The 13,683-nt window shown below is 40.9% G+C and overlaps 1 protein-coding gene across 1 annotated transcript in view; it reads right to left on the reverse strand.

Moving 5' to 3' along the window:
* Nucleotides 1-11,772: 11,772 nt before the first annotated feature.
* Nucleotides 11,773-13,683, reverse strand: part of AHI1 (Abelson helper integration site 1) — a 188,783-nt gene continuing 186,872 nt past the window's right edge. Inside the window, exon 25 of the mRNA XM_045843567.1 lies at nt 11,773-13,122. Coding sequence (XP_045699523.1) covers nt 13,120-13,122 — 3 coding nt within the window. The 3' untranslated portion in view covers nt 11,773-13,119. The remainder of the gene's footprint in view (nt 13,123-13,683) is intronic.

A 13,683-nucleotide genomic window follows, 5' to 3' on the forward strand; every position in this document is an offset into this window, starting at 1 on the left:
ATTTTGAAAAACACTCCCTAGGTCTTTACAGCTCAGTTGCCAAGGCTGACAGGACCCAGGCAGAGACAGCGTGTGAAGGAAGCTCCCCTAGAACGGGAGTGACTTGATGCGTTGGATTTGCTTGATGTGCAGTAAGTCTTCAAGGACCTGACCTAGAAAACCAATTCCTGTTTGCTCTCAGCTTTTTCCATTACCATCAAACAAGGTATTTTGGAGGGTGAGCAGCAGACAGAGGAGACACTGTCACGCAGCCAGCTTTGAAACTCTCAAAGGTGGTGAACTGAACAGACTTGTCTCACTGGTTCTGTGCTGGTTGGTTGTTTTCTCCCCCAGTGACCCTCACTGTGGGGCTACTTTTCAGAGTTGGCCCAAGGACATCAGCCATTTGGGGAGTCGCCCTGGAGGGTGTAGAAGTCCGGACAGATGAACCATGTGTGTGGTGCTCACTTGGGCAGTCTTTGGAAGTGGCGTGGGAGAAGGGGGTGGATTGAGCAATCAGACTGGAAGGGGGGCAGTCTTCGACAAGTGAACGAGCTGACATTGTGAGGGCTGCATGAACAGCTGTCAGAACTTCCACCAGAGTGGAAGAGTTGGAAAGAGGCCAAGTGCCTGGGGGAATGATCTCCGAGGCAATGAGCCCTCCTAGTGAGGAGGGAAGTTGGCTAGTGCTGACTGTAAGTTAGCCCTTCAGGGGAAGGCTCCAGAGCCCTCAGTTCTCTGCGTCCTCAGCAGGGTCCCGAGCCCAGGGAAAGAGATTTTCATGAGGCAGGATAGTATTGTGATTCAGATGGTTTCATGTTCTGGTAGGTGCATTATAAATCACCTGCACGTAGCACAAGAGACCTCACAATGAACATTCCTGGTAATTCAAGTGCCCAGGACACACCATGACATGAGCGCAGAGCATGACCTCAATACCTCTCCCAGTCAGGGAGCCATGGTTTGACTTCTGAATGGAAAAATGACATGCAGACAACTCTGACACTTCCTGTGAGAGTCTCAGTAAGTTTCCAATGATCAAACATGCCAAAGAAGCCACTCTTTCTGTATCTTTGGCCTTGCTATGGCCTTTGAAATGAGTCCATGCTAGGTTGAGGGCATCTGTCCAGATGTTCAGGTCTCCACACTCAAACCAGTTAATCTGCAGGTAAAATAATCAAAGGACCTCTGTGGCTTGGAAACCAATCGACTTCATTCATAAAGCAAACCTTTTGTATGAGTCCTGATACACCTACGTGGCCAAAAGCTAATGAACTTGACATTTTTGAATTTTCACTATTTTGATCCCAGACATGGATATCAGCTCCTAGTGATTGTGCATGAAATAAAATACCGAGATTACACAGAAATTCTAGGCTGAGCACCACGGTGATAATCTGATGAGGTGAAAGCTTGGACCCATGTCAACTTCACAGAACAGCAGCACTGCCAGCCAGACAGCGGTGCCGTGGGAAGCACTGCCTCAGAAACAGCTGGGCGGCGTGGCTCCCCTCCACCCAAGTTTAGAGTGGGCACAGCACACATGTTTCCGCCCCAGTCTGATTCACAAAAACTTCTGCGTGAGTGGTGGGAAAAACACCTGAATTCGACTTCAGTATTTACTCCTGTCACCTGGACATATGTCACTGCCACCAGCTGGAAGCAGAGAGCTCCCAAGCTCAGAGCGACCCGTGGGCAGCTGAGGGCTGTGATCTTTTCGCTTTGGTCATCACACGAGGAATGGTCTTTCTTGTCACCACACACATTCTAACAGATCTGTGCACAATGGGTTATAGGGAATGCTCTAGACTGTGGATATTCTTGGCCTTGGAAAAAAATCCCCCCCCCCCTAAAGTTTGTAAAGGTAATTACCATTATTTACAGTGCTCAGGCAAAGCCCCACCCTGGGCTTCAGGCCAGGGGATCTCAGGCTGGAGTGTAGTGAGGTGAGCCAACTCCAAGACAAAAGCACAATTATGTTCACACAAAAACCAACACTGGTGGTAGTGGGATGAAGGAAACACCCACACAAAGGGGGAGGTGGGTGTAGGGAGGGGCTTCCTTTGAAGTTTTGCATAAACCTGGTCATTTTCCCCATCACAATGCTGGGAATGGAGATTCTGGGTTTTCATCTTGGGTCTCATCTTATTAAGCTGTGCCATAAGGAAATGGACTTCCTTATTACTTGATTTGCCAATTTTAAAAACTGAACTTTAAATAAAAGAATTTGGGAAGAATTAAGAAAACGGGAAACGTTGTGTAAGGTGTTAAAGAGTTTTCATCATTTCTTGGCAGAAAGGAACTCAACTAGACACCAAAAAGAAGGCATCTGTAGTTTTATGCCCACTTCACTTTTTAGATACTTCACTGGACTTCCTCACTCATGTCCACTGTCCCCTGGGGAACGTTTTAAACTGTGAGGTTAGAAAAAGTGTTGCCACAGGATGCCTGGTTCTCCTGGTCAGAAAATAATTACCTTATAACTATTTGCACACATTATTTTCTTGTTAACTGTTATACCTTTTGCTTCCTGCCCGGATTAGGGCCAGATGATTATTCGTGCTAATGTTAAGCATCAGTGACAAGAAAAGCGTGTAATGGAAGTGTTGACAAGCCTTGCAATACACGGGCCCTACGAGGTATCCACGGGCAGTGACAGGGAGAAGCGAAACCCACCGAGCACTCCCCATCTGGCCCTAGAATGGCTGAGTGCCCTGGTTCTCAAAGCACAGGCCCCATAGATCATCCACAGCTGAGCTGTTCAGGAAAAAAAAAAACCATAGCAAGTTGGGTTTCCCTCTGAGTCCAGGAGGAAAATGCTCTTTCGGAAACACATGTGGACATGGGAGGTCCCTTGGCCATGACCTCAGGGAAGCCAAAGCTGAAGACATTTCGGAGCATCAGCCTGCCCCTTACTCCTGCACAGGCCAGAGGGGCAGACACACCCGGTAGAACTCAGCAATCAGCTCTGCACACCCAGCTCTCAGCTGCTGGCAGCAAAGAGGAAAGGGGAATTACGGGCGGGCTGGACTTGAAACACTGCTGTGGCCCCACCTGAATTTCAGGTGCCCCAGGGAGTGCTTTCAACCACCTGGAATTGAGGCTGTTTCAAGGTACAGATGCAATATGTGTTTGTCTTGCTTTTGTTTGCACCTGAATGCAAGTACCAGGTGGAAGCCAGAAGGTGTGGAGCATTGCAAACAATTTTGACTGTAAATAAAGAGAATGTAAGAGTTTAAAAGCCATTGCTGTGGGCCTGAGTCCTGGAGAGGGAATTAGAGAGAGAGAGCAAGGGGGGAGGGGGAGGAAGTGTGAGGGGAGGGAGAAGAGAGAAGAAAGGGGAGAGGAAATAGTTTTACTAGAGGAAATGGGAAAATATACAGACACTTGTAATGGTGTGATGCTGCTACATGTTTCCCATGATATGTTAATATCCCTGCATACAATGCATCCTCAGTTTATCCACATACAGCAAGTAAGCCTTTGGCCCTGCGATCTGCCTTCTTCAGTACTGAATGTACCTACTATGTGCCAGGCACTGAGGTAAACACTGGGAATAAATGATGAAAAGATATCAGACAGCAAGTTAAAGCTTACAATGTGATGGCTGCTACGGTGATGTGCCACAGGTCATGACAACAGAAGAAACCACGGGTGTTTCTGTAGGATAGTGAAGGAAGGCTAAAGAGGAAACACATGAAAAAAAGAAGATCTTACACAAACCTCTCTTTCATTCCCAAAAGCAATCCCAATAGATACAACTCCCACAAAGGCATGAAATGCATTGGTGAGTTACTCATTCCTTTTGGATAGAATAACGTCTCTGTGGCATATAAAATTTAGAAATACAACATTTTACGTTAACATTAAAGGCTGATGTGAATATTTCTAGAGCAATGTGCAACCTCCAGACTCAGTTTTGTTCAACCTATTTTGTTGAAGATTGTCCTGCAGAAGGCATTCAAAATTTGGAAAACATTAAATATTTAGCTTTCTTATTTTTTAATGTTACTTTTTGTCAACTCTGAAAGAAAAAGGCATTGCATTTAAAAGGAAATATAGTATGTGTTATGGTTAAATGAGTTTTTGAGTGGGATGACCCAGTAGTGCTGAAGACATTCATTTACTAGGATAAATGTCCAAGTCACACTTCCCTGGCTGTGTCGACAGAGTGAGTGTCACAGTGGGGTTACCCACAATGGCCTCCATTCTCGAGAAGCTGACCAGGCTAACCTTTACACTCAGTAGAAGTTACACTAATCCTAAGAGGACTTATAGGATCAGAAGTTGAAAGCACATCAAGACAAAAAGTTGAGAGTGTTCAGCAGCATCTCGAACATCAGTCGAACAGAAAGCTGAGTGCAAAGTGTCATGACCATACGCAGACCTGACACAGCTGAACCCTTTGCCAAAAGATGTTGGGCCCCATCTCTCTGCTCCCATAGGCCATGGATTCCCCTGTGGATTCATACCCCTCTGCCTCGGGGGTCTCCACACTTTTTATGTAAACACTGCTGCTCCACAATCTTGGGCTTGCTTGTTGAACAAAGTGATGTTTGAAGCTTCCAGACTCTCTTTTATATGGGTGATGGAAATGAGTGGATTCCCTTTACTGGCATGAAATACATAATGTGAATCCTTCAAGTTAGATGCTTAGACTCAGCAAGAGTGATACTGCGGACTTTTGTATGAGTCTAGGAATCTTTTCTCTCAGAAAACTAGACGTTTTAAGAAAAGAGAGTCAAACTATCAGATTCAAAGACAACAGAGTTCAGACATACAAATTTCAGAAGGTTTCTGAAGGATTTTTACCCTCAGATGAATGGGAATGCAAAATACTATGCAAATCTGATTTAATCTTCTGGATGATTTGCCTCAATAAAAAAAGTTAAAGATACAGAAAGAAGACTACATCCACATTTTAGGGTGGTGTTTTTGTGTACATGAAGGGCTGCTCAGAATGTCCTGGGGGCCTGAACAGAGGTATCCGAAGTCACTGCCTGGATGGGTCCTCCGTCTTGGATTCCTCAGGGTCAGGAGGGAACTGAGATGCGACAGGCAATGGCGACAGTGGATTAATGCTGAGTGCAGTGAACGCCACTGGCTGATGTCAGGCAGGGAAGAAAACTGAGCCAGAAGAAAAGAGGAGAGTGTGAGAAAGGGAAGAGAGGACGGAGAGACACAAGACTGATGTGACTGTGGAGAGGTGTGGTCGAATGACTAATGACATTTTCTTAGATTCCTTCCTTAAATTCCCTGTTGTTGTGGGGCATTCTGAATTTCTGCAGAGTATATTCCACTGGAGACTATCCTGTGATATTGAGCATAAGCAGATTTATGAAAGTTATCTCAGGCAGACCAAACATGTTAGATATACACTGACCAATAGATTATGTATTACTTCATGTTAGATAGTACATTGATGGACAGATTGTCAGTTTCAGTGTCACGTGCCGAGTGTCTTTATGAGAACACAATTGCCCATCATCATGAGGACAAGAAGCTCAGTCCATGTGACATTTGAGATGAAATCAAAGGGCAATACTCCACAAAGGCTTTGGGGAAAAGGTGCTTCCAAGCCAAGGGCTTGAAGTCACAATGGTCCTGGGAGTGAAGCAGCGTGACCTCGCGGCAGTGTGAACAGAGGAACACCGCGTGCACTCATGGGACGGGACAAGCGGCAGGGGAGTCGTGTGCTCAGTCGTTTGGACCTTCTTTCAGAGACCGACTACGTTCCTTACTTTTGCTGTCTCTTCCAAAATGCCGATTTCACCCGAGAGTCTCCTGTGATATCGGAGAGCACAGGACCAGATTTATAGGAACTCTTCAACAGTGAAAGCTCAGTGAATTGAGCGATGGCGGATGGGGGCACCGGAGAAGGTCCAAGCAGGGCACGATGTGGTCTGGTGTGCATTTTATGAAAGGTTGGTTCTGCCGTACTTCTAAGATGGTCAGTTGATCTAATGAAGTTCTAGGTCAATGGAAATTGCCCTTTAATAGGAAATGCAATTGATTTGGTAACTTGAATAATAGCCATTTGGCTTGAATATACAATGCATGAAATGATTTTGTTTGACTTTACAGAAAGATTTTGGAAAAGGGACTTGGAAATTTTCTGCACACCTCCACCCTCCTCTGTCCACAAAATACAATTTAAAAAATTGCTATACGCTGTTGTTTGGATTCTGTTACAATTTCACATTTAAGTTTCTTGTATTTAAAATTTTTTTTTGTTTTTTTGTAAATAATTGTGAGTTTATTGTCATTTTACTGTACATGTTTTTTATCTTCTTTCTCTTAGATAAGTCCCTTTAACATTTCCTATAATAAGGGCTGGGTGATGATGATGATGAACTCCTTTAACTTGACCTTATCTGGGAAGCACTTTATCTGCCCTTCCATTCTAAATGATAGTTTTGCTGGATAGAGCAATCTGGGATGTAGGTCCTGGCATTTCATGACTTGAAATACTTCTTTCCAGCCCCTTCTTGCCTGCAAGGTCTCTATAGGAGGGCAGCAAAAACACAAAAACCTGACTACAGATCATAAATGGATTCCAAAAGACACACATCTAAATTAGTACTAACTTGTAGTTGCACAGGGGACATATACTGGCTTTCCATGTAACTTATTCTACATTTCCCACATCAGAAGAGTATTCCTGGTTGGAAAGGACACAGCCCTGGGAGCACAGCTGGGCTCTGATCAATAGTTGTTGGGCGAGTCGTTTAATCTCTTTGTGACTTGTTTGAAAAATAGGGGTACAATGCCTTTTCTGCACTAACAAAGGTTGTTATAGGCTTAAGTTCGGCAGTGTACGTGGAGGTGCTCTGAAAGTCACTGTTGGGTGTCGGTGGCCATAAGCATGTGACAGTTTCCAGGTGATCGAGTAGCAGAGCAGAGGCTTCTGGTTCAGCTGCCCATTCAGCTCCTGTCTGAGGCTGGGCAGACAGGCCTTTGACACTCAGTGTTGAATAAGAGAATATTCATGTACACACACACTTGAAAACATTAAATGTGCTAAACTATCGATGATCCAGAATTATAAAAATATATTTAAGGAAGTAGTTAATAACTTCAGCCATTGAAAATTAGTCCCTATCTCTGTCCAGTTGTCAATATAGTAAGAAAACTCAAATCAAAGAAGCCAAACCCTTTGCCCATGCATACACGGAAGTGTCACTTCTCCGGCCCTGATGTCACCTTACCTTTTCTTCCTACTTGCAACACTCACTCACTCAAATGCATCACTTGTAATATCGTAGTTCTAAAGGGAATTTATCTGAATGTAGACCATTCTCTGTATAGGATGTTTCCCATTAGTTGTGTATGAGACTGAGGAAATCTAGGGCTTGTTCTGAGAATTAGGTTTTAATGATGCAGCTGTACGTTCAGTGAGAATGTTTAACCAGAAAACAGGAGTAGCACCTGCTTCTGGTTTCTGTGACCTCAGATAAGTTATACTTAATTGGGTGTGTGGAGAAGGGTCTTGGGCTTTACTGCGGGGACACACACACTCATCCCATTTCAAAGTTCCAGGGAGAAGAGCTCTGACTGGAGCATTTTGGGTGGAGGCAGTGGAAGGATACGAAAGCTTTTCCACAATACATTGTCTCATTCATTTTTCCCTTGGGTTATTCAGCTTGGACTTATGCTGTTTGTTTGTTTGTTTGTTTGTTTGTTTTAAACTTAGGCCCAAGCAACACACTTCTCCTGCCCTCTGAGACAGGATCCATTTTCAGTAGTATGGCTGCAGAGAAAGACTATCACTAGAGAACACACAAAGAACATCAAGGGTTCACGGTCAGTCCTGGTAACTGCGCTGCAGCCCTGGCCCAAGCCTCACTTCTCACGTTTGTTTCCTCTGAGCAGGACCCATCTCACTGGCTGCCACCAGCGACCTTGCCCCCTCATGGGAACTTCCAGATCAAGGTTCCCAGACCCCTCTGGGTGCTCTTGTCTGTAGTCTGTAGGCCTCCCAAAGGAAATGGCAAGGCTGTGACACTGACACAATGCAGATTTCACTTGTTAAGCGTGGGTAGCTCCACTCCCCCAGCAAGAAGGAGCCTGTTTACTACGATCCATCCTTAACATCCACCACTGTACACCTGTATCAAATCACACATGAGCTCATTTTTTCAAACTGATATGAAATGACAAAGAACTCAACTGTTATATAGAAAGATCTATTTTGGCCCCCCCAAAAAAGTTATGGGTTTTTCTTTTTTTCTCTGGATTGGAGGGGGTTGGAGCAGATTTATCTGTGCTTGACGTTTGCAAGACGGCAGAGCTGTGGCTTCCAGAAGATGACGAGACATAGATGTAGGAGGAGGTCTTGAGTCTTGTTTATAGGAACGGTGTGCTCAAGAGGCTATCTAGAGAGAACTGACTTTCAGATCGCCCAGGAGGGAATCCCGTCCCATGTGGCATCAGGCAGGCATTGGAAGGGCAGACCAGACTTCTCAGCCCCCTACCCAGGGCCGTCCCTCTTCAGGAAGGGACCACACAATGCCGAGAACTCGTGATCTCAGCCCAGGATCTTTTCCACATTCTAGATATTCTTATTTTGAAATTCCAAAGCAATAATAAGTCTGCCTCTGGCCATAGGGCAATGTAAATACAATGGGGCTATACTCATGTTTGAAAGGAAAATCTATTTTCACTTCATGTGACTGTAGGATCTCCAGCAAGTATAGTGAAAAAAAAAAAAAGTCTGTTGCAAGTGTATTGGATGTTTCAGTTTGCCAGACCTGTCATGATAAATTAATTACAGGATGTTGCAGAAATGGCAAAGCTCCAGCAGCATCTTGCATAGTTTAATATAGCCCCATTTCCCCATTTCAATGTATTTGTGGTTAGATAAATCCTCAGAAATTTACAGCTGCTATAGACTAGTTTATTATGTACTCTGCCTGCACACATGATAAGTATAATAAGAATTTGATGTTCTTAAAGCATATAGATTTTACTGACATTTTTTTACCACGATAGAAATATTTAGTTGCTAAAAGTAGCATATGCAGATACTTCTGAACATGAATTTCTGTGTAACAAGCACAGATCGTTAAAACATTGCTGTGCCTTCTTCCTTTTACTTTACATTGAAGAACTGTAGCTCAGAGAAAAGTTATATGGAACATTTATATCAAATGGTCTCGTGAACAAATAGAAAAGAAACTGCTACTGATTTTCAGTTGAAAACACTGAAAAAACGAACTGAAGCTACCACACTTTTCTCCAGGGAAACTTCTTCCTTTGGTCTCATGACTGGTTTTCGCAAGCTTCGGTTGTTCATTTTTGCTCTGGCAACAAGATTATTTTCCTCACCTTCTTGCTTTTTTCTCTTTTTGGACTACGTTTTTTTTCTTTCTTATCTTCGTTAAGCAAATCATCTCCATTCCAAGCAACTTTTAATGACTACAATATGTAAGTTTACTTAGATAAATGTTGTAGAACAAACCATTCCTACTTTTTCCGCTACCATATTCTTTCACAATTCTTGAAAAGATCAAGTGATAATTTAAGAAATGAAGTACAGTAGATTAAGTAAAAATCAGATTATTCAGTACTTTTAGAAATGACACAAGCAGGTAGAGTTGGACAATTCTGACACAGTATTAGACATGGAACATGTATGGTTACGGACTTTTTTAGATTGAGAGTAGAAATTAAAATTGTAGATTCTTAGCATTATCTACCCTAACTTTTTGAGAAAATAAAAATAACTCATCCATAATCAGAATGAATCTGAGGTGTTAGAAGAACAATTTCAGAAAACTGGGTGCTCCTAACATATGCTTGATGTAGACTTGAAGAGGATCATTAGAAAAAAAGCATTCTTTGTGTTTATAAAACAAATGTTTTATACTATTTAGTTTCTGCCTTAACTTAAAGTATTTCCTATTCACTTTAATAATTAGAGCAGAAGTATATGATGAATGAAGTGCCTCATTACCAAGTTTGCTTTCCGGGTCTAGCTGCCTGCTTTTGCCTATTTGGTCCATTGTTAACCCTAAATGATGCTGACATCCAATTCTCCTGCAGATAATTGGGTCCACCCATAGACTGAGTTTGCCAGTCAACAGAGACTTTTGATCGACATGAGTCTTGATGTTTTTATTATCTCTTATATGACTGGAATGGCACCGAGGCTGCTTCTTGAATAATGCGCTACTATCTATGTATTAGTTTGATTCCACAGACTCTGTTTCTTAAGAAAATGTAAGAATTACAGTATGGAGTAAAGATTTATCAAAATAATTATGGATAAACAAATTATCAGTTAATTTTTTTTTACCCAGATGTATGTCATTTTATTTAGGTCACTCTTGCACTAAAGACACATTAGACGTTTCTAGTAGCTGGATGTGGTTGCAGGTAGTTACTCTCACGTGTGCTGGAGTATCTATCTGACTATAGTCACTTGCTGGCTTACCCGACACGGCAACTGAGACCCAGCACTTCGCAGACCTCCCAGTGGACGAGTCTGGCAAGCCTCCGTTCACAGCTAACACTGCTGTTTACCGGCCAAGTGCACTTGGACAAGTTCCTCAGCTTTCGAAGTCTTGGTTTCCTTATTTGCAGTGCAGAAAAGATTTTATCTACCTGGTGGGTTTGCTGTGAAGAGTCAACGAGGTCACGCACCTAAACTGAAGACCTGGGGAGTATTTTCTGTAGTGAAGTTTAGTGACGTAGAAATCAACAAATATATATAGTTTTAAAAAGTTGGATTGTTGAAAAATGTTCCCATAATTTACTTAACAGATATAGCCCTCAGATAGAAATCATTTAAATATTTATTAAAATGTGAGTTCAAAAATTTTTGTTATAGTTTATAGAATCTTCTAACCCTCTTAAAAATACTTGAGTTAAATGAACGACTAAAGTGACTTGCCATATAAAGCTATAAAACCATAAGTTATTTCCCAGATATAATCTTGCTGAACTTCTTAAGGAGAAAATGTCTATAGCTTAAAAATAAAATTAAGGTCAAGGATTTGCATTTATGAAAACAAACCTTACACAAGATTTCAAAAGCACCAAGTGTTAGCATTTTAGATATAACATTGAATTTATGGTATAAAATATTTCATGCTTTAAATCTTTTAAAAGCTTGCTCTTTATTCTAGCTTTGCAAATCTTATTCGTTGACAGTTTTGATACTGAAGAATCTTTAATCATCCAGCTAGAGTATAATCAATAATTGGGAAATAAATTTCTAAGAATGGTTTAAAACATTTCTTAGATCTAGAAAGAGTGTCAAACTGTTACTTGTTTGGAAAATAAAAAGAAGTCAAAATGAAGTCAGAAGATAAAATTCAGTAATTTCAGAGTGAAGATAAAACAAAAAAACTTTTTTTACTAAGAAAATGTATGGTTATCATAAATCTTCAAACAGACTCTTCTGTCTGCTTCTTCTGCTTGATTATAATTTGGAACTATCACCTGTGGGGCAGTTTTACGATCTCCCCCATCCGATCCCATCTCAGAGAATGTGGTGTGAGTTGTTTTATTAATTTAGTTGGGAATGTAACCCAGTCTTTCTTTGTCAATGACAAAAGTGACTGGGCTTTGAGTGGAACCGACTTTTCCTGCTGTTTGCCTCAGTGGTTATTTTCTTCTTCAGGAGTTGCAATATAAAAATAACTCTTTATTTTTCATATGAACATTGAGATCTCAGCTTATGTTTAGCTCTCCTAACATACTCTTTCACTTGTCACGATTTAAAATTTTCTGCAATGTGTTGAAATTCTTTGTGATCAAAACCAAAATAAGAGAATCAATGCACAAATCAAAATTATGAGCCGCACGTTTTTATTTAATTATCCAAGGCAGTCACGAGACAGAAAACACACGCTTGTACAAGGGTGGCTCAAGCTGGCTGCACCCAGCTGTACTTGAAGGGCGGACAGAAGCATCCAGAACAATGAGAACTCGCTACTGTCGCAACAGACTTTTGTGCTGTCCCCGACGGCTTCTGCACTCATCACCACCACTCACCACTTTCAAAAATGCCCCCTCCCTTTAGTTCCACACAGCAGGGGCCTGTTTACCAGTTTTCATGCCGCTGCACCATGTGTAGGGATAAGAGCCAAATGTGTTTTTACTAGAAGATACTTCGCATCGGGCGTACATCTGGACGGGGTTCACACCTCAGTGCCCAGCACTGTTTTTCTCACTTCTTATTTTAATGGAATCAATTGTCTCATTTGGTAAATAAGTTTTCTAATTTTACATTAGTTTTGACCTTTTGGGGTTAAATATTTCATTGACAGACTTATACTCACATAGTTGAGAAATAAGAAGTCAAGAAAAATGAAATAAACTTCTCTGTTATAACATTACACTCCAAAATATATAGTCACATAGTAATGACAGGCATTATTCTGGAATTGAAAAAATAAATAATGCAATGTAACCATTTAAAACAAACATTAAGACTAAAATAAATATTAAACATTGTTATATCTAGAAATACTTATATGCTTAAATACGAAATGCTTTTTTTAAGTAAAGAAATTTGGAATGCTGTTGCCAGTCTAGCCAAAAGACATTTTAGTTCATCTGTATCAAGTTATATACATATGGTCCATTCAAAACAAATTTGTTCCCTCCTTATGCCTTTCTTACTTGAAACCATTTTGAATATACAATATTTTGAAACTGCTTATATTTTAAATAAAATTACATTTCAGAAGCAGATACTTCATATTTTGAATATAACACCACATCTGTTCCCACATTGCGGACATAGTATTAGATAATTACCTAATGAAGAGACTAACAACACAAACACTTTTTTTCACATTTGCTGACTAGCAATTATGGTGTTTATTGGTTTTGAACAACAGTAACATAATTTTAATATAATTACTAATAAGTACAAGTACCAATACTTTGATCAGTAACAATCACAATGGTTTATAACAATTAAGCTCAAAAGGCCACATTTATTTTTCTAAGCATACCTCCTTGCTTCTGATTTTTCTAGATTCCATCATATGGACGAGAACAGTGGATTCTTCCTTCCTTCCTTAGTTTCTGAAAATTCTGAACTCTGAAGAGAAATTCCATTTGATTTAATTTGTCACTTCACTTCTATGTATTTGGTTCTTTGTCTTTTCATTCTTCTTCAACTCTTTACTAGGAGAAAAATACACAAAATTTACTAAATGAACTCAATGTCTTTTGGCCACAGTCAAATCTTGGCATGATCAGGCATACTGGCACAGGTAATAAAACACACTGTGCAATGCACACACACACACACAACCACCAAAACGTTAGTTATAATACTCATCCTCTCGTGTGCCTTGTGAAAATACTGTTAACATCTTTTAGTACCATCAGGAGTTGCTTAAAGCCTGCACTAGCACTGGCAAGTTAACTATAAGCAAAAAAATAAAGAAAACAAACAAACAAACAAACAAACAGCCACCTCTCAAATACAGACACTAAGTACTCCAAGCACTGGATGCCTCCCAGAAATTAAGAGCAGGCAATCAGAGTTTATAAAATCCTTCATTCACTGGGAAAGAGAATCATCATGGATCATGCTTCAGAGTTAGTGACCGGGAAACCTGTAGACCATTTATTTTATTAGGCAGCAATTCTTTCATTTAGTCTATGGCCATGTCTAGTTTTACAAGTGGGTAAACTATTACATATTTTTTTTCAAATAAATCCAAAAAAATGTTGTGTGTC

Source organism: Phyllostomus hastatus, unplaced genomic scaffold (assembly GCF_019186645.2).
Source record: "Phyllostomus hastatus isolate PE091 unplaced genomic scaffold, TTU_PhHast_1.1 phas_contig_40, whole genome shotgun sequence".
Taxonomy (NCBI): Eukaryota; Metazoa; Chordata; class Mammalia; order Chiroptera; family Phyllostomidae; genus Phyllostomus; species Phyllostomus hastatus.